Genomic DNA, 22,094 nt, shown 5'->3' with positions numbered 1-22,094 from the left:
GGCTTCTCCTAGTTTCGGGCCCGAGGTATCCTCCAACCTGATTGGCTCAGTCTACGCCAGCACTAGTGAACAAGGAGGAAGTTTGGTGTGGTTTATTGGTTTTGGGCATTAGCATCGTTCGCAGCCCCCTTGTGGGGGATGCGGCAGTGTTTTGTTTTGTCTATCATACAGTAGTAATATCATGTAATGTCCACATCATACATAACACCGGAAATGCGAAAACGCCTTGATGCCAAAGGCCTGAGTGGTGTTTTGAGAAACCGAGGCTTGCCGCCACGGTCGTCATGTCCCGTTCATTGGGCGTCCTTCCGTCTACCGCCCACATTTTTGTACACTATTAGAACATATGTTGGTATCTGTCATCCAAAGGCAAGGGTATCCGTGCCCGCTCGCCTTTAAATGCACATGAAGATCAAAAAGCGCTTTTGGTTTTTTAGATGTAGTCGCGTCCGCTCTTCTGCATCTCGATCAACCTCCAGCCGCGTGTCTCGGGGTTGCTGACTTCCTCCGGGATCCTCGTGATACCGATGGCGTATGTCACCAGCTGGACCTTGTCTTCCATGCCCGCAGCCAGCTCATTGGTCTTGGCATTGCGGTAGACGTGGACTTCTTGGGTACGGCAGGTGATGATGAAGACCGGGATCTCACCAGGCTCGAGCATGCGGGCTTTGAGGATATCGACGTGACGGATATCGAGGATCCGTCCATCAGACTTCATGCCGGCTTGCAGGTATTGCTTGGTCAGGGCTTCGTAGACTGAATATTGTGCAGCAGAGAGCCACATCTTCAGGGTCTCGATATCGCCCTTGACATATGCGTCGAGGACTTCTGGCAGGATGTATTCACGGAGCTCTTGGAGGAAGGGTTCGATCTGGAAGTTGGGGTCCATGGATCGGAACTTCTTGATGACCATGGCCGTCTCGTTTTCGGCGAAGAAGCCAGCGATACGGTCGGTGATGCTTCGCGCGGTAGAAATCAGAGGGTTCTCTGACTCTTGGTAGATCTTACCGGCGCTGAAGATACCCTGAACGTATTTGTTTTGGTCGCGGAAATCTTTCCAGGCCTCTTTCCATGCGGCATCCTTATGCAAAGTCACATTGGTTCCAGCACTTGAAATAGTTAGCAGCCACTCAGCCATGTAGCAAAGGTCGGGAGTTCAAGACATACTTGGGGTCCTCGACCATATCCTCCGGCTTGACGCCGTGGATGGAAGCAGCCTGCTGTGCTCTCAGCTCTCTGGCCTTGCGTCGTTCTTCCTTTTCGACCCAACCACCATATCTCGAGCTGCTACCGTCGTCGATAACATCCTTGACGTTCTTGTATGCCTCGGTCTCTCGCAGGGGCTTCGTGGCCTTGTCGAGCGCCTCGCCCGTGACGTTGGCACCCTTGCGGACGCCCTTCATAACCGAAGTGTCCCACGTCCACGAAGCACCCTTGCCGATAGCCGTGGCACTCGTCTTCAGGACCTTTCCGGCAGTCGTGGATACGGCACCGGTGGTCGCCTCGTAAGCCTCTCTGGCCTTGCGGACTCTTTCGCTCTCGATGAAGTCATGAGCGCCGGCGGCAAGCTGCTTTGTCGAGTCGTTCCACTCCTTGGAGGCCTTGAACTCGGTTTGCATGGTCTCCATGAACACCTGCCATGGGGTCTTGTCGCCATGCGGAGGGGGGTGGGGCTGCATCCTCCTTCTTCTCTTTCTTTTCGCCTTCACCCTCACCTTCGCCCTCGCCCTCACCTTGCTTCTCGCCCTCCTTCTTGCCCTCGGATTCGGGCTTGGCCTCAGACTCGGCTTCGGCCTGCTCCGGCTTCGCCTCCGCCTTCTCTTCAGGTTCGGCGGGCTTCGGCTCCGCCTTAGGCGCCTGCTGCGGTTGCTCTTGCTGCCATCTCAGTGTCTGGTGGAAGCCGCGGGACTGGATCGTCGCTACTGATTCGGGCATGAAAGGTGACCGAAGAGTCGTGAGCGGGGTCATGGTGACCCGCGACGTTGTGAAGGCGTTCCCATTCTGTTGTGCCGTTGACAATAACCTCCGATAAGCTGGGGATCTGCCGTAAGAGGAAGAAGCCAGCGAAGGCGTCCTCAAGGCTGTCGTAGAGGGCACATTACGTGCAGCTTGCCGTACGGAGGCCATAGCTTGGTGGTATATTGTTGCAATTGGGCAACCTCTCTCCAATAGTAGAGTTGGAGAAGTGAAGAGAGAAAATTCTATAGGAAGGAAAATGCGAATGCGAATGCGGGCAAAAGGTAGGAAAACCGTGAGAGGTTCACGACGTACGACTTTGGTCCCCTGCTGTCTGGCTGAGAGGGTTTGAAGCGAATCCGACTGGGTCGCATTCTTTTTCTCTCGCCTCCAAACCCCGAGAGCAGGGATTAACTGACAGCTGCAAATGGAAGCTACTGGGCCAAAAAAATCTAGGAAAATCGGAGCCAGTGATTGGCCGTGCTCCGACTTCTTTTTTCCCCACCCTGCCGATTGGCGCTCAATTGATCCAGGCCTGGTTTTGGTAGGGGAGGAGACTGGAGAGAGAGAGGGACAGACCCCGGTCAATTGGGGCTACGGCTTTATCGAGGCCCTGTCTCAAAAATTCGAGCTTTCCGTCCCAAAGGCGATCGCGGTTCGGGACTTGCTAGACGAGAGAAAGAGAGACAAAGTGAAGCTGACCTCACGACGATAACAAACACGCCCCTCCCCTCTCGACACCGTCGCTCCCTCCACCAATTACAACACCCAATTGCAGCGGCCAGGGCTCCCTTTGCGTCGCCAGCCCACCATGAGCCAACCATGGAGTCGCTTTTTAGCGACCACCTCCGCCCAGATATCACACACACAGCACAGCTTCTCCCGCTATGCCGTCCGCTCCTTTTCGCAGACCTGCAAGCGGCGGGCCGACTCCGACATAAACACGACACAACCGCCGTCGAACGCCGTGCGGACGACGCCCGAAGCCACCCCTGGCGAGATGGAGCGAGAGGCGGCCACCTCTGCACCCACTTCGGCCGGTCCCGCCACGACAACACGGTCCATCCTCGATGACCTCTCCGAGCCGAGCTCTCCCTATGCCCCGAGTCCAAGCAGCGGCGGCCTCCGAGGCCTCGGCTCCGCCGTCTCCTCCTCTTCTTCTCCCTCTTCCCAAAACGCAGCAGCCAGCCGGTTAGGCGTCGACGCCATCAACCGCGCCCGGAACCAGCCCACATTCTCCGAGATGCTGATGGGGGACAAGAAGCCAGGCCAGAGCGGCCAGAACAACTGGGGCGAGGAGCCCTTCCACTTCCACATCTACGGGCACAAGCACAACACCCACATCACCGTCACCAAGCCGGACCGCAACGCCATCATCTCCATCAGCGCGGGCCAGATCGGCTTCCGCAAGTCCAAGCGCGGCACCTACGACGCCGCCTACCAGCTCGCCGCCTACGTCATCGACAAGCTGCACCAGGGCAACTGGCACAACGAGATCAAGAAGATGGAGGTCGTCCTCCGCGGCTTCGGCCACGGCCGCGAGGCCGCCACCAAGGTCCTGCTCGGCAGCGAGGGCCGCCTGCTGCGCAGCAGCATCACCAAGGTCAGCGATGCTACCCGACTCAAGTTTGGTGGTACCAGGAGTCCCAAGCCCAGACGTCTGGGTTAAAGGGGAGTCTTGCGGATCGGATGGGCACGGGGCGAGGTTTGGCGGAGCGTTGCATTGCGCAATTCTGTATCAAAAACAAGGGAGGAACGGCTCTATAGAAGCATCATCTGTATCATACGCTGATATGTATTTCTGTACCACAGTCGGTTGTACATTGTATAAGAGATAAAAGCAAATCGCGCCGCAGCTCTCGAATTCAACTCGCAACAAAGGGAAGAAGAAGAAAAAAACACACATCTGGTATCAATCGCTTAGGACCATGTCACCCTTGTAGCAAACTCAAAACATGCCCTGTTCAGAAATTGTAACGCCCCCCAACGCCCCCCAAATGCATGTTGTTCCTTTGCAGCCGTAACTCACCCAAACCCAGCATATCTGAACCGATGCAATGCCGTAACCTACCATTTTGAATGCGACTAGCTTGCCGGCGCTATCTCTGCCGGGGGCAATGCTCGCCCGCTAGAATCACGTGTCCGCGAAGACCTGTCGCTGCTTTTGTTTTGTGCGTTGGCACCCCGACCATCGTCATCTCCGAGGCTACGTCTGTAGCTGTTTTCCCTACTAAGGAAGCCTGTTCCCTCATCGGCGTCCAGGTCATCCTCGTCCTCTTCTACCAGCGCCCCATCGGTTGTACCATAGTCTGGCGGCTCGACCCAATCTCGCGGTACCATGCAAGGCAGTGCCACGCCGATCGAGGCGGCACGATTAAGCCAGGCGGGCCCTTTCTGGCCCGTAAGCCTTTCGCACAAGCTCTGAGTAAAGTGGTTGCAGTTTTTGGTAAGAAGGTTGTAGGCGGTGCCGGGAAAGTCTTCCGAGGTCGACTTGATTATTTGGTCGATCTCGTGCTGGGGTGCGAAGGTGAAGCCCTGTAGAATTTCCATCTTGAACGTGCCTCCCGGCGGGATAGTCTGCGGCGCAGTCCAGTAGACGCCTGTTGTATTCGGATGATCATGACCTCCGTAGGCGTATTCGCGTCCATTGATGACGACGCCGGTGTGGAGGAGGGAGGACCCAACAGTCCAGAGAATAGAGGCTAATCGGCCAGGCTGGAGGTCGAAAGATCATTAGCAACATTAATCACTGAAGCGGACCGTAGAAAGGGTAGCCCAAAGCATTGCGAGATATAGTCTCGGCTCGAGGCGATGTTGCGTGTGATCGAGTGAAGTGCTTACAGGTAATAAGTCGTATACGTTGATAATGATCTCGGTTCGGGTGAGTGATAAAGTAGATCTGTGAGACCCAGATCTGGAGTTCCGAGTGACCGAAGGACGGCTGGACTTCTTAGACGACGACATGGTTGGGGTGTAGTATTGTTGAGCACGTCAACAATGGGCGCATCGGTTGTTGGTGGTTGCAGCTACCTTTTGTGTATGGTAGCTATGATGTAGGTAAGTCAAGAAGCCGGAGGTGATCAATCAATAGTTGGTGGAGGCGGCTAGGGTAGTGAGTTCTGTAATCCGGGGAAGGTAGACGAAGCTAGGTACTGTGTAGGTAGATGCGATAGGTAGGTAGGTAAAGTAAGTAGGTATGTAGGTATTTGAAAGTACAGTAGTAATTTGAAGAGAAACCTTTGCCACCTTTCAGGTTGAGTCGAGTCGAGTCGAGTAATGTTGCCAGCCAGGTCAGGCAAACAGGCAACCATTTGACCAAAGGTAAGACGAAGTGAAGCTGATGGTGATGCAGGAAGGGATTCCATGAATAGATTGCAGCTGTGGGAGATGTGTCTCGGTGTGCGATCCTGTTGCTCGCATTCCATCCTTCCTTCGTCTTAAAAAAGAGCTCAGGGCCTCAGGCTAGCTGCTCAGGCGCGGTTCAAGCATCCATCAGCCACGACTTGAGACGAATGCACACCTGAATGCGGGACATTTGGGATGGGAGTCTCCAACGCAGTGGTACCCCATTGAGCCCATTGGAATGGGGATTTTGCAGGTCATTGGCTGCTTGGGGTCAGCTTCTCCCCGGCCTCCTCAGGGTTTGCGGCCTAGCAGCGCGAGGTGAGACCAACCTAACGAGCCTATTATGCCGTAAGCGATGCAAGACCAAGAGTTGTTTCGAGTTTCGTCCAGTACCCGGTCCAGGGTCGCAACACGGAGGGTACATTACATTGATTGCTGACCCAAGATGACCCAACCCAACCCCACCTCATGTGACCGTGTGTCCCTTGCACGCCTTGTCCCCTCATTGCCTCTGCATCCTTTGATTACCTCAGGTGAGAAGCTGAGAAGGCAGAGGTCCAGCCCAGTCGGCAGATTGAATCACCGACCTCCGGCGGGCCGTACCACAACCAGCCTTCGATTGAGCAACCCCCCCCCAGTGGGTTCTGGCTAGCCTGCACGTTCAGTGGGCTCGTAACAACAGTCAGGCCGAAATTGCTCGAGCGCTGCGCAACAAACCCCACACAAGTAACTGCAGAGCTTTTTTTTTCTCTCACTGGTCGAAGCAAGTTTCTTCTGTTCTACCCCTCCATTGCCAGAACTTTCTCGCAAAGCTCTCTTCCCTCTCTTTTCTCATATGAGAGAGAGAGCGGACAACAAGGCTGTAACTACCTTTTCCCGTACCACTCCCGAGATACCCCCAATAGACCGACACACCTCTTCATTGAGCGTTTGTTGGTGCTGATCTTCAGAGGCTGAATTCAATTCGGCCTGGCACTTTTTTCACCACGTCTTCCCTCCGGTCGACCACCTCTCCCTTCTCTTCTCTCCCACGACTCTTTCGGCCGTTCGCAGCTAGTTCTGCCTTCTCCCACAGCGTGCCCAGCTGCACTGTTACTACCATCTACATTTCACATCGCACGTACGCAAAACGAGCGAAGCCCAAGATGCCTCCCAAGAAGAACGTCACCGAGGAGAAGCTCCTGCTGGGACGCCCCGGAAACAACCTGAAGAGTGGTATTGTTGGTCTGGCCAACGTCGGCAAATCGACGCTGTTCCAAGCCATCACCAAGTGCCATCTCGGAAACCCTGCCAACTTCCCCTACGCCACCATTGAGCCTGAAGAGGCCCGTGTCATTGTCCCCGATGAGCGGTACGACTGGCTCTGCGAGAAGTACAACCCCAAGTCGCGCGTACCTGCCAACTTGACTGTTTACGATATCGCCGGCCTGACCAAGGGCGCCTCCACCGGTGCTGGTCTTGGTAACGCTTTCTTGTCCCACATTCGCGCTGTCGATGCCATCTTCCAGGTTGTGCGTTGTTTCGACGATGCCGAGATTATCCACGTCGAGGGTGACGTCAACCCCTGCAGAGATCTCGACATTATTGCCGAGGAGCTGCGGTTGAAGGATATTGAGTTCGTCGAGAAGGCTCTCGAGAACCAGAAGAAGAAGACCCGCGTGGGCGGTCAGAGTCTTGAAGTCAAGAAGGCCAGAGAAGAAGAGGCTACTATTGTCAAGATTCTTGACATGCTCAAGGATGGCAAGGATGTCCGGAAGGGCAACTGGTCTCCTAAGGAGGTAAGACTGATTCTTTTCTTTTACTGCAACGCACTCTCTACATGATGACAAAGGGCCATAGTGCCTGAATAATCCCAGCTCTTCGACGTGGCCTCAATTTATAAACGCAGAGGCCATGCTGAGATAAAAAACACACTCTGATCACAACAAACATCGCCCTTTATTTTGCTCCATGATTACTCTTGAACCCAGCTAATCAGGCATAATAGATCGAGGTCATCAACCCTCTCTTCTTGCTCTCTGCCAAGCCCGTTGTGTACCTGGTCAACCTGTCTGAGAAGGACTACATCCGCAAGAAGAACAAGCACTTGGCCAAGATTGCCGAGTGGATGAAGGAGCACGCTGCCGGCGATCCCATTCTGCCTGTGTCGGTGTGCTTCGAGGAGCGCCTTACTCAATTCGAGACTGAGGCCGAGGCTCTTGAGGAGTGCAAGAAGGTTGGCGTTGAGTCAGCGCTGCCTAAGATTATTCTCCAGATGCGCAAGGTTCTCAACCTGGGCAGTTTCTTCACAACTGGTACTGATGAAGTCCGTCAATGGACGATCCGTAACGGCACTAAGGCACCCCAAGCCGCTGGTGTTATCCACGGCGATTTCGAGAAGACCTTCATCCAGGCCATCGTTTACAACTTCAACATACTGAAGGAACTTGGTGATGAAGCCGAGGTTAAGGCCAAGGGCAAGATCATGACCAAGGGTAAGGATTACGTCGTCGAAGACGGCGATATCTTGCTTATCAAGGCCGGTGCTGCCAAGAGTTAAAGAGAAGAATCATGCAAAAAATGAAGAATAAAAAATTTGAGCAGCATGACTACCCACGTTCCACTAGAAAGTCGATGCCGCTGTGACTGGTCGCCTAAAAATGCCTTGATTGCCATTCCTCGCATTTGCAACACAGTCGACTATTCAAATCAACAGTGATGAGACCCAAAGCAGTTTGTGTTCAGAGTCCTGTGAGCTGCGGCCGATAAACCTGACGAAGAGTACCAGAAGCGTCAGCTTGTTCCCTTGCTACACGAAGTAACAATTTTTAACTATATGAAGCAGTGTCCAGTCAGCGCTTCGAGTACGGCATAATTGAACGTGTGCGGATTTTCTCTTCGAGAATGCCAGGGACCAACACAAATTTTCTCAACGCAACATGGCCTCGGCAGCTTCCTCCAGGATGTGTGCCGTCTGTTCCGGCTGACTGAGCATGGGCGAGTGACCGCTGTCCATCGTCCTTCTATGAACGGCCGGCTGAGAGGCTTCCATCCTCTCCGCGTCCATCATGTCGACCATCCTCTCCTGGAAGTCTGGGGGTATGCAGTGATCTCGCGTCGTCACGATGAACCAGACCGGCACATCATCGCCGTTTTTCCACCCGGCGTAGACACCCTCGGCTGTGGACCTGGTGGCGGACGAGTGCCGCAGGAGTCGGCTGTTCCACAGCGCGGCGTCGTCGGGTGGCAGGTCGTGGTAGAAGATGTCGAGCGGATCCTTTGTCAGGACGTCCCGGCCGTCCGGCCCCGGACGGGCCATGGGGGTCATGCCGCCGAAGGTTCGGATGAAGTCTAGGAGGGAGGTGTTGCTCGGGACGGCGAAGGCGGAGATCATTATTAGGCCGATGACTCTGCCCCTGCCTTGAGGGGGACCTGCTGTAAATCCCTTTACGGCGCTGCAGCCCACGATGCCGGCGAAGGAGTGGTTGATCACGACCACGTCGCGGCCCGCCTTGATTTCGTCGGCGATTAGGGACTGAACTTGTGATATGCAGGGCGCGATGGACGGTACCGGCTCGGGGGTCCCGCAGAAGCAGAGTTGCGGCGTCAGGCAGCGGGTGTAACCTTTCGCCTCTAGCAGGGACACCACTCGTTCCCAGACCTGGCCGGTGTGCATGGATCCGTGGAGGAAGAGGAGAGTTGCTTTGTTGCTTGTCATCCTTTTGCGAGGGTCCGTACCATCTGTACTCATGTTATGTACGGTATAGAAGCGGGCTTTCAGGTAACACCCCTTGGCCCTGGGAGATGTTATTGCTTCCTTCTATAGACCTCGGGATGGGGAGAGGCAAAATTGTCCAGCTGCTCCGAAGCGAGCTGCGGGGAGGTGTACATACAGCTCCGTCTTGGCGATGTAACGCTTCACTAGTTAGATTCGCGGTTTTGATTATACATGCTGGGGACAATATCGACGCACATATATAGGGGAAACTTTTATAATGTCGGATACCATGCCCAGCCCTTCTGTATAGTATTGTATCCTGGAATTTTCTGAGACGCCTCCCAGCCTTGGACCGGAGATATAAAATTGTCTGCCGCCTGTCCAGGTCCCTTACCTGGAATGGCCACTAATCGCTACTGCCAAATAACGACATTGAGTCTTATGTTTCATTAAATCATCATTTGAATCTAAGTTGCAACGTCATATGAATCGCTATGCCGTTGCTATTCGTTTTCGAAGCGTAGCGGTTTTTAACGGGAAGGTCTCCAGGTTGCTCAGGGGGTGAAGCAGGAACTCAAGCAAACAGCCACCCGAGAGAGTAAACTGATATCATGGTATCTATGGAGTTCGTCCGGAAGACATGAAGAGAATTTCCCCTAGATCACCATTCATAGAATATACAATCACTGTCTAAGCTGGTAAATGTTGACGAAGCAGACTCGCTTCGTAGACGCACTTATTGAGCAGTTCAGCGTTATGGGTTATGTACTTTGTACCTCATAGCTACATTCAAGTAACCCATGAAGCTCGACTTGAACAAGACGGGTGGAATCTAATATTGCTTTTCCCCAATGTATGATATGTCCGTAACATGACTGAAAGAACCAATGATATGTGGGAATAAGTGCGATGAGTGACGACTAGCTTGGTCACGGGTTACGTAAGGCAAATGATCTGCGGCAGAAGCACCGGCGACACGTTAATTAAGTGGGCCCCATGTGCAGTGAACAGCTGTACCTAGCTTCAACCACGACAGACGACAGTTGCGGTTCGTAATCAATCCCTATTGCCATCTCTCACGCTTGGAGGCTCTCGCAACTGCACTTCCTCCCAGAGAGTCATGCCATAGACGACGACGACATTGACGACAGCCGCGTTCAAGACACACATCCGACCACCATGGAACAACAACCACAGCAGCAGAATGCGCCGGGCTCGCTGAGCTGGCGCCTCAGCTCGCATCCCATAACGCTCCTCTGCTTCCTCGCCTTTCGCATCTGTAAGTAATGTCGCGCAGGCATTCGCACCTCCCAGCATGGACAGACGGCACCGTCACATGCCCTCCAAAACCCCGGCCTCCAGTTGGAAACTGTCCGAGCAGCTGCTAATTGAAAACCCCCTGTGCTCTTCCCTCTCTCTAGCCTCCCTGCTCGTCTACCTCTTCGGCATGCTCTTCACCGAGAACCTGGTCATGATCTTCATTATCACGATCCTGCTGCTGGCGGCCGACTTCTACTACCTCAAGAACATTGCGGGCCGCCGCCTGGTCGGCCTGCGCTGGTGGAACGAGGTCGACCCCCAGTCGGGCGACAGCCACTGGGTCTTTGAGAGCAGCGACCCGGCCACCAAGACCATCAACGCCACCGACAGCCGCTTCTTCTGGCTCGCCATGTACGCCCAGCCCGTCCTCTGGATCGCCCTGGCCATTCTCGCCCTCGTGCGCCTCAAGTTCATCTGGCTGCCTCTGGTTGGTGAGTAGTACCAATCCATTCTAGCATTGTTCATTGGAAGATCTTGGGGAAGAGAAGAAGACTAATTGAACCCTTATTTATAGCAATCGCCCTCGTTCTGACCGTCACCAACACGCTGGCCTTCTCGCGCTGCGATAAGTTCAGCCAAGCCTCCAACATGGCCGGAAGTGCGCTATACGGCGGATCCCTGGCAGGCAGCATCGCGAGCAACATGGCCGGTCGATTGTTCGGGCGGTAATAATACACCGAGTTATACATGGACCAACCATGGCTTCATGATAGCATCGAAGGACGGACGACGCGCGCATCACAGGACACGCAAGACAGAGTGGCAGCAATGGGCTGCCACGGGGAAAGCGGCAAGGGTTCAACGGACACTACCAACAAAAGAAGCAAGTCGGCGCATTAGGGGCTTATATTCTATGTACGCGATATCACCAACATTGGGTTCTGCCCCTTAGATTCGAGCGGGCCGGAGTTAGGGGAATTTGTATGTACAATAAATATGCGTGGAACAGGCACGTGCTCGCGGGATGACTCGGGTCTTCCACGAAAGGTGGCCAAACTCAAGTATCCGGAATTACCGTTCTTATCAAATGTGGCATTGATCCCATCTCGAAGTGTTTCTGGTTTACTTACCCTCCCCTATCTGCCTACCTATGCAACAATAGTTGCTCCCCAGCAACCCCTACCTACACAAGGCTTGGACAGGCTGCACCTTGTATTCAATTTCAGGTGCTAGCCCCTACCAAACGATCCATGGAAGGCAGAATCCAGCGAGCTACAATACTGTGACTGGACTGGTAGAAACCGGCGGTGCCTTGTTGAAGCGGTGATTCTGCTACACAGGGCCGTCAGATGAACTGTTTTGTGAATAGGAAGGCCAACTCTTTCCCTCTTTCTCCCCTTCTCTATTCCTACCAAATTGGGAATTGATGATGGGCATTTTGTCATGTACGTCGTTTTGTAATCCGACATCCTAGACATACAAAGCCTATCGTGGCAATGCCTTTGCAGTACGTACAGGAGAATATTGGGAACTCATTTTCCTATGAAGAGGCCAGCAAGTCAGCCAGTCAGTCTGTGGACAGTCGTCACTGGATGTTTCTCGTCAGGCGTTCAATGGCGAACAAAGTCATTCCTCGGAAGTTAGAGGCAACACAGCGCCAGCAGAGGCCATTTCAATTACCCAAATAAGAAGAGATCTCATATCATAGACAAGAAGAACGACGAAAAACGCTGCATACATGTTTCATTCAACCTTCCCCGGAAACTACCAAGCCTCCCACCCCTTAATAATGTAAATAGATCATGGCCCGCTTTCATTTAGTACCCTTCGACTGCTTACCGACCAGCGTAACTCACTTCGGCCTACCATGCCGCCCCGCATCCTCAATGGCGGCGTCAAGCTGCCTCTCCTCGTCCTCGAGACGCCGGACCTCGTCCTCCGTCATGCCCTCCTCGATCAGATGCGCGTAGCGGCTCGGCGACCGTACCTCGGACCCCGGCCGGCTGGTCTGGTGGCTCGCCCGTCCCACCGCTGCGCCGCCCACGCTCCCGTTGCGTTCCCTCTCGGCAGCAGTGTTGTTGGGTGCCGCCCCTCCGGAGACCGCCACCCCGATCGCGCTGTCGGCAGCGTACGACTGTGGCCGGTTGTACTCGTTCCGGTGCAAGCTGTTATCTCGGCTCTGCCGCTGCTGCGTACTGATTCCGGCCGCTGCCATCCCTCGTTCTTCCTGGTATACCGGCGTGTTTAAGGAGTAGCTGATCGAGTCGTTGTCTTGGCCAACGCCACCGCGTTCGTGCATGCGGCCGCCGTCGTCGGCGTACGCGGAATGCGGAGTGCTGTGATTGACTCCGGGCATCTCCTTTTCGCGCATCATCATGGCGGCGGCACCGCTGTCCGAGGCATAGCCCACGTCGCCGTGGATGTGGCGGCGCTGCTGCTTCCCGCCAGCACGCCGACGGAAGCACAGGAAGTAGGCGAGGGCGCCGATGATGAGCAGGGCTCCGATAACAGACCCGACAACGATACCGGCTATGGCGCCTGGATTCAAGCCACCACCACCTCCTCCGGACTGCTGACCTTCAGTGAGATCAGCGCCGTTGTCACTGGTTGGCGTAGGTGATGATTGCACGACCGTATTAGTGCTAGCGCTTGTAGCATCCAACGGAGTGGAATTCATGGGACCTTCCGGCTGGTAAGGTACGTTCTGATCCGTCTTCGCCAGTTCGGCCAGCAATTCGGTTAGGGATTCAGTACCCGGTTGGCCCGGAGCCAGTTCGCTTGCAGCAAAAAGCGACGTGAAGCTGCTACCTTTGGTTTGAGCTATACTGTCATACCATTCCAGAGATAGGTACAGCCGTTTTCCCAAGCCAGCTAGGTCTCGATAGCTGGACGGGATGATGGTCACAGATCCAGCTCCACCAGGTTCATCGTCGTCTGTTCAGGGGTGGTTAGCAGATTCGGACATAAAACCCGTCAGGGCATCGTTAGTCCCCAGGGGTTTGGAGGATATGGTATTTGGGGGTCATACATGGCATATTAGCTGGCTGTGGTGGTTCTTGCTTTCCAGGAGGCCTTTCCAATAATATGAATCCAGGAAATGGTTTCCCTATCCTCGTCGCCACCGCTCGCCGAGTCTGCCGCTTCACTTGACGACACAGGGTTCTCAACGTCTCTTTTTACAGTGGGACTGGGAGTGGAAGTAGCGATTACCCTTCCCTTGTCGGTGTCATTGTCGGTTTCGACTACGTACAGCGAGGCTCTACTTATGTTAAGTTGATAGCCATCATTGACTGTCCAACCTAGTTGAGGTTGTGGCCTTTGCCCCGGCGGGGCGACAAAAACACGGGGGGTCTGCTGGCTCCAGTTATACCAAAACTTGACGTGGGTATTGGGTGAGACAGATGTTGTCGGTTTGGTAGTCGCGGTAGAATCACTCACGAGTGACGGAGGCGTGTTTGTCGTGGTGGTTGACGCCGCCGCTTCACCTAGCCAGGCGACGAGCCCGAATATCGCGGCATTGAGTCGCATGTCTGTCGTATGTTGATGCCCCAATTCAGCCCGGTTTCAATGGGACCGTCGTTCGTCGATAACGACACTGATCAAAGTTTGTATGATGCTTCCTTCTCTATGCCACCAGACTCATGGCCACCCGTACGTTGAATGTATGGAGTTTGACACCAACGAAACTCCCACCCCGCGAGTCCTTTCTTCGATTATGGCCGTGTAAGCGAAAACCGACAAGCCAAGCAACGAACTTGTTGCGAGACGCAAGGTGTCGAACGAGCAAGACGACGTAGAACAGAATTAGTATATAAAATTCACGAACGGAATAGCATAGAATCAGGAGAAACAGAAGCAGTAGAGACGGAAATGTGAAAAGAGAAGCAACACACAGATCGTAATGGGGGGGTGGGAAGGGATCGGGGGAGACGAAAAAAGACCAGCGGGATGCAGGCAGGGGGGGGTGGGGGCAAACTGCGGCGTGGTGCACTAGTGCCGAACCCTTGGTTGTGGATGTGTGAATGTATGTGTGTGTGCGGTGTCAGCTTGACCAATCTCTCAGCCGTATAACTTGGGAAGTAGTCAGGAATTAGCGAGCAAGGTAGGTAGGCTCGGCAGGCTGCTAGTTACCACGTCTGTGGGAAAGAGAAGACGCCAGGTTGTGGAAGTGCCGCGCCGCAGTCGATCGTCTTGCTTCCCAATCAATCAATAATGGTCACTTTGGAAGTACTTCAAACACCCAACTGCAAGGTTAGATGCAGGGAGCGTATCTGTGGGTGAAGAGGTGACGACCATTGGGTACGGTGGTGCCTGTCTGGGAACCAAGGGTTCGTCGGGCTGGTTGGGGGAAGTAGGTAGGAGTAAGTATGTAGGTACAGCAAACCGGGAATTGGCGATAATTGATTGGTCGACTGGGCTGATTGAGTCTCTCCTCCTTGTGTTCTGGTGTCACCAAGACCAACCGCATGTGCGGCTTGCTGCGCCTCTGGATGATCGTCGTCAAAACGAACAATTCGCTGTCCACTCCGGGCCTCGTCCTACGCCGCCTTTTCCTTCTGTCACACGCCTGCCTACCACCCGCTGAGACCCCCCCAGCGTCAATATCGTACGACTTGTCTGTCTTGAGATCACGCGGTTCGGGCAAGCCACTCTTGTATTCACCCACCATTTCATTCATTCTTCAAGACGTTTGGAACACCTTCCATTTCCTGATATTATGTGATGACGAACGACATCTGATTAGGCATACAGACTTACACACGGGCTCCATATCTTTTTTCCTCTCTGAGCGAGGAACCCCACTCGACCCTTGGGGGTGGATAGGAGGCGGGTTGACAGCTAGTCGGGACTCGCTATTGGGCCAAAAGCAAAAAAGACGACTTTATACAGTAAGACCTAGTCCCAGTAGGAAAATTGCCCAATATGACATCTGACAACTGACGACCAGGCTGTCGATACAGCCACAATTCGGTCCTGAGTAAGGCCCGGAAAGTGCGCGCGCGCGAAATCGAGATATGCACAATGTTCAAGTAGGTATGTTTCGAGTATTGTAGTCGACATGTATGTGTGCCATTGAGTTTGGTGTGTCATCGTACAGGCCTGCAGATGGGTGGCATGCTCGGAATCATGGAGAGACCCGAGCCTTGCATATGTATCGACTGCCATACCCTGCCTGCCTATGCCTGCCTCGTTAGCGCGTACGGCTGAGCCGCGCTACTTTTAAGACGCAGCAGCCAGCCCTGCCACCCCGATCCATTTTCTTTCTTCTGCCGTGGTTGGTCTCGACCTTCTGTTCTTATGTATATGTAGATGCAGAGCCCAGACTCCAGAGAAACGATGAAGAAGAACATGTATGCACGATATGCAGCCTTCTGGATATCACACAGCATATTCATCGCCCCAGTATTGCTTCCAGTCTCAACATCGAGAGTCGGTCTTTTACTGTGCTGGACCAGCCCCAAGCGTCTCACCTAAGCCCTAAGACGGGGGTCCATCCGGGCGCTGGTGTTGCGCCAGTCCTCGTCTGGATTAGTGGACCCAAGTTTCCATTTCTGGCGCCTCCTCCCCCCTTCTTTGTTCTTACCCCTCCATATCCATGCCCGCAGCCGAACGACAAGTGCCATTTTTTAATTTTAGAAACTCCAACACCGCCAGGCTATATCTTACATACCTGGTCGCTATATCAATCAATGAGAAATTAATTTGCAGAAGAAGAAAAGAAAAGCTCGATACCGATTTCTCTTCCCATAGGCTGAGTCAGTACACCGAAGACTGCTTGGTTATACCGAGTAAGAGTATGCTCCAGATGCCCAACTCATCCCTACTGAGAGCAAGGCTATGTGGAGGCGCGAGGGTTACCTTGGGGATGTGCCGCGATTGTGCAAAATTATCGAAGCCAACCAGCAAACGGGCCGATGGAAAGAAAACCTGCCAAGGTCCCCAAAGATCTTCCGCAGATCTCACATATTTGGGCCCCCGAGCATGAGCCATCACCAATACACCTGTGATTGGTTCGTGTTACGTACGGCAAATCCCAAAGGTTGGAAAAAGGCAATCATAGCCACATCCACGGTGCTCTCCTGACTGCCTAGACCGGCCTGCACATTTCCTTATCTCCGTGGGATGCTGACTGGCGTTCCCCTTTTCCCGATATATCTCTCCGTATGGATACTATGTATGGTTGCTAGCAACTCGCTTGTGCCGCGGAGTAATAAGCAATGGGTGTCATGTCTCTACGTGTTGAGAAGCCAACATCCACCTTGTATGCTCAGAGGTAGTGTATCATCATATTCCTCTCAACAGCCTGACCAATGACATCGATGCCGTGCAGACTTGCAGCAGCCCTCTTACGTACATGCAGATGGTCCCCAGCCCTACGCGCCCAAAGCAGCATCGCCTCATGTAATTGGTGCGTGTGGAGATCCAGCACCATCACCGGCAGGTATGCCGTAGTGACAGTCTGCCCAATCTTACCCCAGGTTTCATGAAAGAGCAAGAACCCAACAGTCTTCCTGGCCTGTGTGGTCGATGAAACAACCGGCAGACCCAACCCAGGCGCCGACCGGTTCGTCAAGATAGCGCCGGGAAGGCTTCTCGGGCCCAACGGCGTGGCCTAGTCGCAAGCAGAGATTGAATGCAAGGAGCGGCCGTCCGAGGAGCGGCCAAGCGCGCGCGCAAAAGTCGACCCGCCGCCACAGAAGAGAGCTCCGCGAATCGCCAGTCTTACTGTTAGAGGCATCATAGTAAATGTAGTCGAATATAGGTATGTTGCTGGTATTCTCTGTCGTAGATACATATGGAGTTTTATTATTCCAGCCAGTGGATCGACCGATCCATCCCATCATCCTATCTACAGTCCCGAATTATCTTTTCGGCAGGTCCATATACTTATAATCTTGCACTCTCCTCCAACACCCGCGCCCAGGTTAGCCGTGTAATCAGTCTCCTTGGATCAACCACTTTACTCAACTCACTCTTCCCTTCTTTCTTGCTTGCTTGCTTTCCTTACATGTATCTCCCACCTACCCTCCGTTGTCTTTCTCGTAAGTAACGTAATAACCGGCCAGACAAGCGAGTACTGCAGCGCATCCTCCCTCCATATCTGGCCTCATGACGCGTAATAACTATGTATGTAGTAGCAAAATGTGTCAAAGAAACTCCATTGCCCATGTGCAAAACGCCGAAATGCTATGCGCGTCTGTCTGTCTGATAATCACTACCCCCAGTAGAAAGTGTGACGGATAATTTAGCCCAGCAACTGAGTACCCAAACTCAACTCGAGCGTCCCCTGCGGGATGCGCCTCAAGTCCCATCCGGGGCAGATTTCAAAATGAGGCTGAGGCTAAGCAAAGGTCATGGAAATCTCCTTCTCCTTGCCAAAGTCATCATCACTATCCGCCCACGGATCATGCACCGCAATGTTCGGCACCGTCTGGCTCGACTTGATCTCTGGCCGCGAAGACGAGTACAGCGAGTCCTTAGGCGGCGGTGCCGGCGGCGACGACGACAGCGGATCCTCATGGAACGAGGTATCGAAGCTCATATGGACAGGTGAATCCTCAGGCTCAAAGTATGCCGCCGACGGGAGCGGGCTCGTGTACCCGAACCCGCTAGACAAAGTCGGCGTCCGCTCTGACGAGACCCGTAGGCCGGGCGAGTGCGACGTCCGCAGCGTCCGCGTGGCGTCATCGCTCTTCGTCTCCCGCAGGCTGCTGCGCGGGTTGCTCTCCGGAGAAGCAACGTCGAGCTTCATGGGCGGCAGCGTCGACCTGAGCTCCTTGGGCGCGATCTCGTCGGCGCCGCTGGCGCGGTCCGCGTCCCGCGCGAGCTCGGCGCGCATCGCGTCCACGTCGAACAGGACGCCGTGGTTGTTGCCAAACTTGTCCTCGGTCCGCGAGTTTTCGGCGGGCGCTGCGGCTGCCGCCCCCTTTTGGTTCTTGTAGGCGTCCTCGTAGACCTCCCAGTCTTCCCGCTTGGCCTTCTTCTTGCGCGAGAAGAACCCGCCGAACGCGCCCTTCTTCCCGCTGCCCTCCTTGTCGAGCTCCTTGCGGGCCTCCTCGATCTCTTCGATCAGCTCCCGCTGCTGTTCCCGGTGCTGATCTGGGTCGGGGTCCTCAATTTCCGTGAACTCGTCGCTTTCGACGAGCCATCCAGCTTCGCGCAGAAGCCTCGGCATGGCTTGTCTGTAGTCCATGTGGCCGACCACGAACTCGGAGCAATCCATGTTCTCAACGCCAGGGATCCCCTGCACCTCTCCTAGGCCGGTGACCTTACGAATGCCGCCGTTGGTGAGGCGGAAGAGGTAGCCCAGGATCCAGTCGTTGCGGTTATATCCATTTAGGAACCTGCCCGCGACGACGGTACGGCACTTTAGCCATTCGTCCTGCTTCGTGATTAGGGGTGCACCGAAGAGGTACACGTTCTGGACGAGGCCATATGCGCCCTTTCTTGCCAGCTCCAAGAGGCAAGAGAAGATGACTCGGGAGCCGAGGGAGTAGCCCACAAGTGTAATGGGTCTAGTTCCCAAGTTGCGGTCGATCAGCGAATCCGCTAGAATCAGACCTGCAGACCAGGCACGATCGAGAGAGACCGCCCAGGGATTGTCGATCAGGTACGCCAGCTTGGTAAGCACCACCGGTAGCTGCAGGGCAGCCATCAGACTGATCAGGATGGTACTTCCCAATACTTGTTGGAGACCTTGAGTAAGAGCCTGGTGTGATGAGTTAGCAACGAGGTGTCGATGTAGAAACTAGTTTATCATACCTCTGTAGCCAGAATATTGATGGTGTCACCCATACTGGTAAGCATTTCAGGCTCCCAAAGAATCGAGTAGATGTCGCCCATGATTGGGTCGACCGTGCTAAAAGGCAATCGAACATCATCGTTCGTACTGGTCATCCACCCAGAAATCGTGACGATCAGGTTCACTCGCTTGTTGTTGTGCAGAGGCCGGTACTCAAACGTCCTCACGGCGCCCATTCTCTTATTCGCAGCTCGGCCACCAATGACACTACCAGACGCAGCAGCCGATGAAGTGATAATGGCAGCACCGCCGGCGCCGGCCAAGAAAGAGCCAGTTCCACCCACGCCGATGGTTGTAAAGCCAGCTGCAAGACCAGCACCAATAAGGGGCGCAAGGAGACCTGCGGACAAGCCAATGACCAGACCACCGCCTACGGTAGCGAGACCCATCATGACATACTTGCGCTTGAGGGCCAATTTCCTTCTACTCTCAAGATGCTCATCTTCGTTCCAGTTCTCGGACTCGGCCTGCTGTTGCATCTCGAGGGCGTCTGTGACACGTTTCTCGAAGCGGCAAATGTCTATCCAGGGGATGTCGATATCCTTGCCCACGCGTTCTAACAGGACTCTCGACCGGGCATCGTATATGGAGTCGGCGATCAGCACCAGGAAGAGATCGCAGAGCACGGTCCAGCGGAGATCGATATCCAGCTTGGCGGTGCCGGGTAGCTGCGACGGAGTCTTGACATCCGGCATTTCCTCGCCATCGTGCACTTCGTAGGGCGGAGGCATCTCCGCCGCTTTCTCCTCGCCGAACTTCGGGGCGATGGAAGACCTCGGACTCGCAATGCTGGCCGCCGCAGAGCTGGGCGTGGAATCCGCCATGGGGTTCTTCACTCTCGCGTTGTGCATGAGCGCGGGGGTGAGGTCCTGCGGCATAACGCCATGTTCTGCCAATTGTTCGATCATGACCTGTTCGGCCGGGCTAATCTCCATATGCGCGTAGAGTCGAACCATGATCTTCTGAGACCACATCTTCATAGCCTCGGCTGCCATGGTGATATCCTTCTTCGCCTTCTTCGTCTTTTCCATCGACTCTGCCTCCTTCAGCATCTCGGACAACTCCAGTCGTGTTGCACCCACGTACGCGATTCGTTGGCCCTCAGTCAGCAGATCCTTAGTTGCCTGTAGTTGCGACACGGCATCTCTCTGTTCGTCCAGGTCGATGGCGCTGGTGCTACTGTGTTCTTTAAACAGGTACTTTGTGTTACCGTCCATGCTTGTCTCGGAATCAGCGTCGTCGTCGACGAGCACACGCGTGTACCCCTTGCCGGCACCGCCCAGCCCAGCATAGACGTACTTCTCATCCTCCTCTTCGTTGTGTTCCTTGGCAACCAGTCTATCGTCGTCGTCGTAAATATCGTACGGCGCATACGCCGGCATCGTCTGCCAGCCCTCATCGCGATCCTCTTCTTCCTCTTTGTGGGGCGCCGTCAATTGCTGATGGGAGAACTCGGACATTATGTGCGCCGAGCTTGCTGTGCTGTTGTCGCGGCTGTGATCGACAACAGGGCCCTTGCTCGATTCCTCGGACTTCTTCTTCGCAGCCTCTATCTCTTTGTGCGAGGGTCCGGATATGGACGTGGCCGTATCCGCTCTCTGCCGGGCGGAGGTCGCCGACTCTGTAGGCTCCGGCTCGTCCTTGGGTTTGCTGTCGCTCTGGGCTGGGGCCGCCATGGTCGGGAAAGTCGCCGTCGCAGTCGGCACGGGTGTTTTGGAGCCGTCGTTCTCTGTTGCAGGTTCGGGGTTGGGCGTTCGCGGGGTTGGAGTTGTGGGTGCATCTTGAAAGTCGTCGTCATCGCTGTTCCCGGCCGATGATTTTCCCTCCTTTTCCGGCTTGGTCGGGACGGTCAATCCTTCGGCCTTGGGCTTGGGCTTGGTCTCCTCGCCCGGCCCACGCTCAGAGGAGCTTTTGGTGGACTGCTTGTCCGCACTCTTCTTATCTTTGGCTACGTCGTTGCGCCCCGGATCGGCGGGTTCTGGTTCGGGTGGGGGGCTGGCATATTTTCTTATGGGCAACCCGAAGTCGTCGAATTCCTGAACTGGTGCTACCGCCGCCATTGGTATGTCTTGCTTCGCATGTGAATTCGGGTCTACTACGGCCTGCTGTTTTTCTTGAGGTTTTTTGCCAAGGTTGTTGGGTTCGACGGGGGTCAGATTTCCTCAGTATCGGGCATAGTATTCCCCAGAGGGAGTTCGAGGGAATTGCTTGGCTCCAAAAAGTTGCTGCAGTCTGCCGGGGGGGGTTTATATGTTGGAAGTTGGACATGCAATTCAACGACAAGACAAGAAGACTTCGCATGCAAGTTGCAGACAGGAGGAGAGGTGGATGGGTGGTGTTAGTGGTGGGTAGGTTGGCGCAATCAATTGTAGGAAGTAGTGTAGCATTCAAGGGTCCCGGCATGCAGCGGCGCAGAATCGCCCGACTCTAGGAGGTTGTTGATGCAATTAAATAAATAATGGAACTCCAGTTTAGTTGCCTGCTTGCCTAACCTAACATCTGTATGTAACTAGCAACATCCAGGGTGAAACGACCCATTCCTTCAATGGTTCCCATCGACAACAGCTTTTTCCATAAAGAAAAAGCAATCCTCTGCGATCTTCCCACGTGCCTCCCTTTCAAAGACAGCCGGCAATCTCCATTTTACGTTGGGTCAAAGCGATGGCCTGGTGCTGTTCCTGAATTCCGAGGTCTCAAAGGATGGAGTTTTGGGGGGTCAAATCGCCAGTGCCAGGCAGGGCCACATGAAAGCTACTCCACTAAAGGAGGGTCCTAGACTCCTAGGGGGCGCATCAAACATCCGATGTGCTACAGCACCTCGGGCTTGCTGTCGCAATTGCTCAAGTTGGATAGACTCGGCACAGGAATCCGACATAAGCCGCATGCCGACACAAAGCTGGCTTCACCTGCCAGCCTGCTTCTAATCTGCTTTCGAACAATACAATTCGGGCAAGTCGACCACATGGATGCACTCTTAGTGCGACGCCTTGAGGAGCTTTACCTACATACCTGAAGGGATACCAATGTAGGCAG

The 22,094-nt window shown here is 54.4% G+C and overlaps 8 protein-coding genes across 8 annotated transcripts; 3 read left to right on the top strand and 5 right to left on the bottom strand.

Annotated features, from left to right (window-relative positions):
* Window positions 1–433: 433 nt before the first annotated feature.
* PG986_012596 (uncharacterized protein) lies at window positions 434–2,127 on the bottom strand (the record flags this gene model as incomplete). The annotated part of the gene is given in 3 exon segments (XM_066848818.1): window positions 434–1,109; window positions 1,168–1,622; window positions 1,633–2,127. The coding sequence occupies 3 exon segments, from the start codon at window positions 2,125–2,127 to the stop codon at window positions 434–436; spliced, it is 1,626 nt and encodes a 541-aa protein (XP_066695514.1).
* Window positions 2,128–2,767: 640 nt separating this feature from the next.
* PG986_012595 (mitochondrial 37S ribosomal protein uS11m) lies at window positions 2,768–3,625 on the top strand (the record flags this gene model as incomplete). The annotated part of the gene is made up of 1 exon (XM_066848817.1): window positions 2,768–3,625. One exon carries the CDS (start codon window positions 2,768–2,770, stop codon window positions 3,623–3,625), a length of 858 nt encoding a protein of 285 aa, XP_066695513.1.
* A 416-nt stretch (window positions 3,626–4,041) lies between these two features.
* PG986_012594 (DeSI-like protein) lies at window positions 4,042–4,920 on the bottom strand (the record flags this gene model as incomplete). The annotated part of the gene is made up of 2 exons (XM_066848816.1): window positions 4,042–4,671; window positions 4,798–4,920. The coding sequence occupies 2 exons, from the start codon at window positions 4,918–4,920 to the stop codon at window positions 4,042–4,044; spliced, it is 753 nt and encodes a 250-aa protein (XP_066695512.1).
* Window positions 4,921–6,446: 1,526 nt separating this feature from the next.
* On the top strand, window positions 6,447–7,840 carry PG986_012593 (obg-like ATPase 1; the record flags this gene model as incomplete). The annotated part of the gene is made up of 2 exons (XM_066848815.1): window positions 6,447–7,079; window positions 7,289–7,840. The coding sequence occupies 2 exons, from the start codon at window positions 6,447–6,449 to the stop codon at window positions 7,838–7,840; spliced, it is 1,185 nt and encodes a 394-aa protein (XP_066695511.1).
* Window positions 7,841–8,209: 369 nt separating this feature from the next.
* PG986_012592 (uncharacterized protein) lies at window positions 8,210–8,998 on the bottom strand (the record flags this gene model as incomplete). The annotated part of the gene is made up of 1 exon (XM_066848814.1): window positions 8,210–8,998. One exon carries the CDS (start codon window positions 8,996–8,998, stop codon window positions 8,210–8,212), a length of 789 nt encoding a protein of 262 aa, XP_066695510.1.
* A 1,179-nt stretch (window positions 8,999–10,177) lies between these two features.
* On the top strand, window positions 10,178–10,987 carry PG986_012591 (Golgi apparatus membrane protein TVP23; the record flags this gene model as incomplete). Its single annotated transcript, XM_066848813.1, has 3 exons — window positions 10,178–10,277; window positions 10,420–10,749; window positions 10,833–10,987. 3 exons carry the CDS (start codon window positions 10,178–10,180, stop codon window positions 10,985–10,987), a joined length of 585 nt encoding a protein of 194 aa, XP_066695509.1.
* Window positions 10,988–12,110: 1,123 nt separating this feature from the next.
* Window positions 12,111–13,786, bottom strand: PG986_012590 (uncharacterized protein; the record flags this gene model as incomplete). The annotated part of the gene is made up of 2 exons (XM_066848812.1): window positions 12,111–13,192; window positions 13,558–13,786. The coding sequence occupies 2 exons, from the start codon at window positions 13,784–13,786 to the stop codon at window positions 12,111–12,113; spliced, it is 1,311 nt and encodes a 436-aa protein (XP_066695508.1).
* Window positions 13,787–17,600: 3,814 nt separating this feature from the next.
* On the bottom strand, window positions 17,601–21,121 carry PG986_012589 (uncharacterized protein; the record flags this gene model as incomplete). The annotated part of the gene is made up of 2 exons (XM_066848811.1): window positions 17,601–18,968; window positions 19,022–21,121. 2 exons carry the CDS (start codon window positions 21,119–21,121, stop codon window positions 17,601–17,603), a joined length of 3,468 nt encoding a protein of 1,155 aa, XP_066695507.1.
* Window positions 21,122–22,094: the final 973 nt, after the last annotated feature.

Source organism: Apiospora aurea (assembly GCF_038362705.1).
Source record: "Apiospora aurea strain CBS 24483 chromosome Unknown utg000008l_segment0_segment0, whole genome shotgun sequence".
Lineage (NCBI taxonomy): Eukaryota > Fungi > Ascomycota > Sordariomycetes > Amphisphaeriales > Apiosporaceae > Apiospora > Apiospora aurea.
This window is presented reverse-complemented; position numbering and strand designations above follow the sequence as displayed.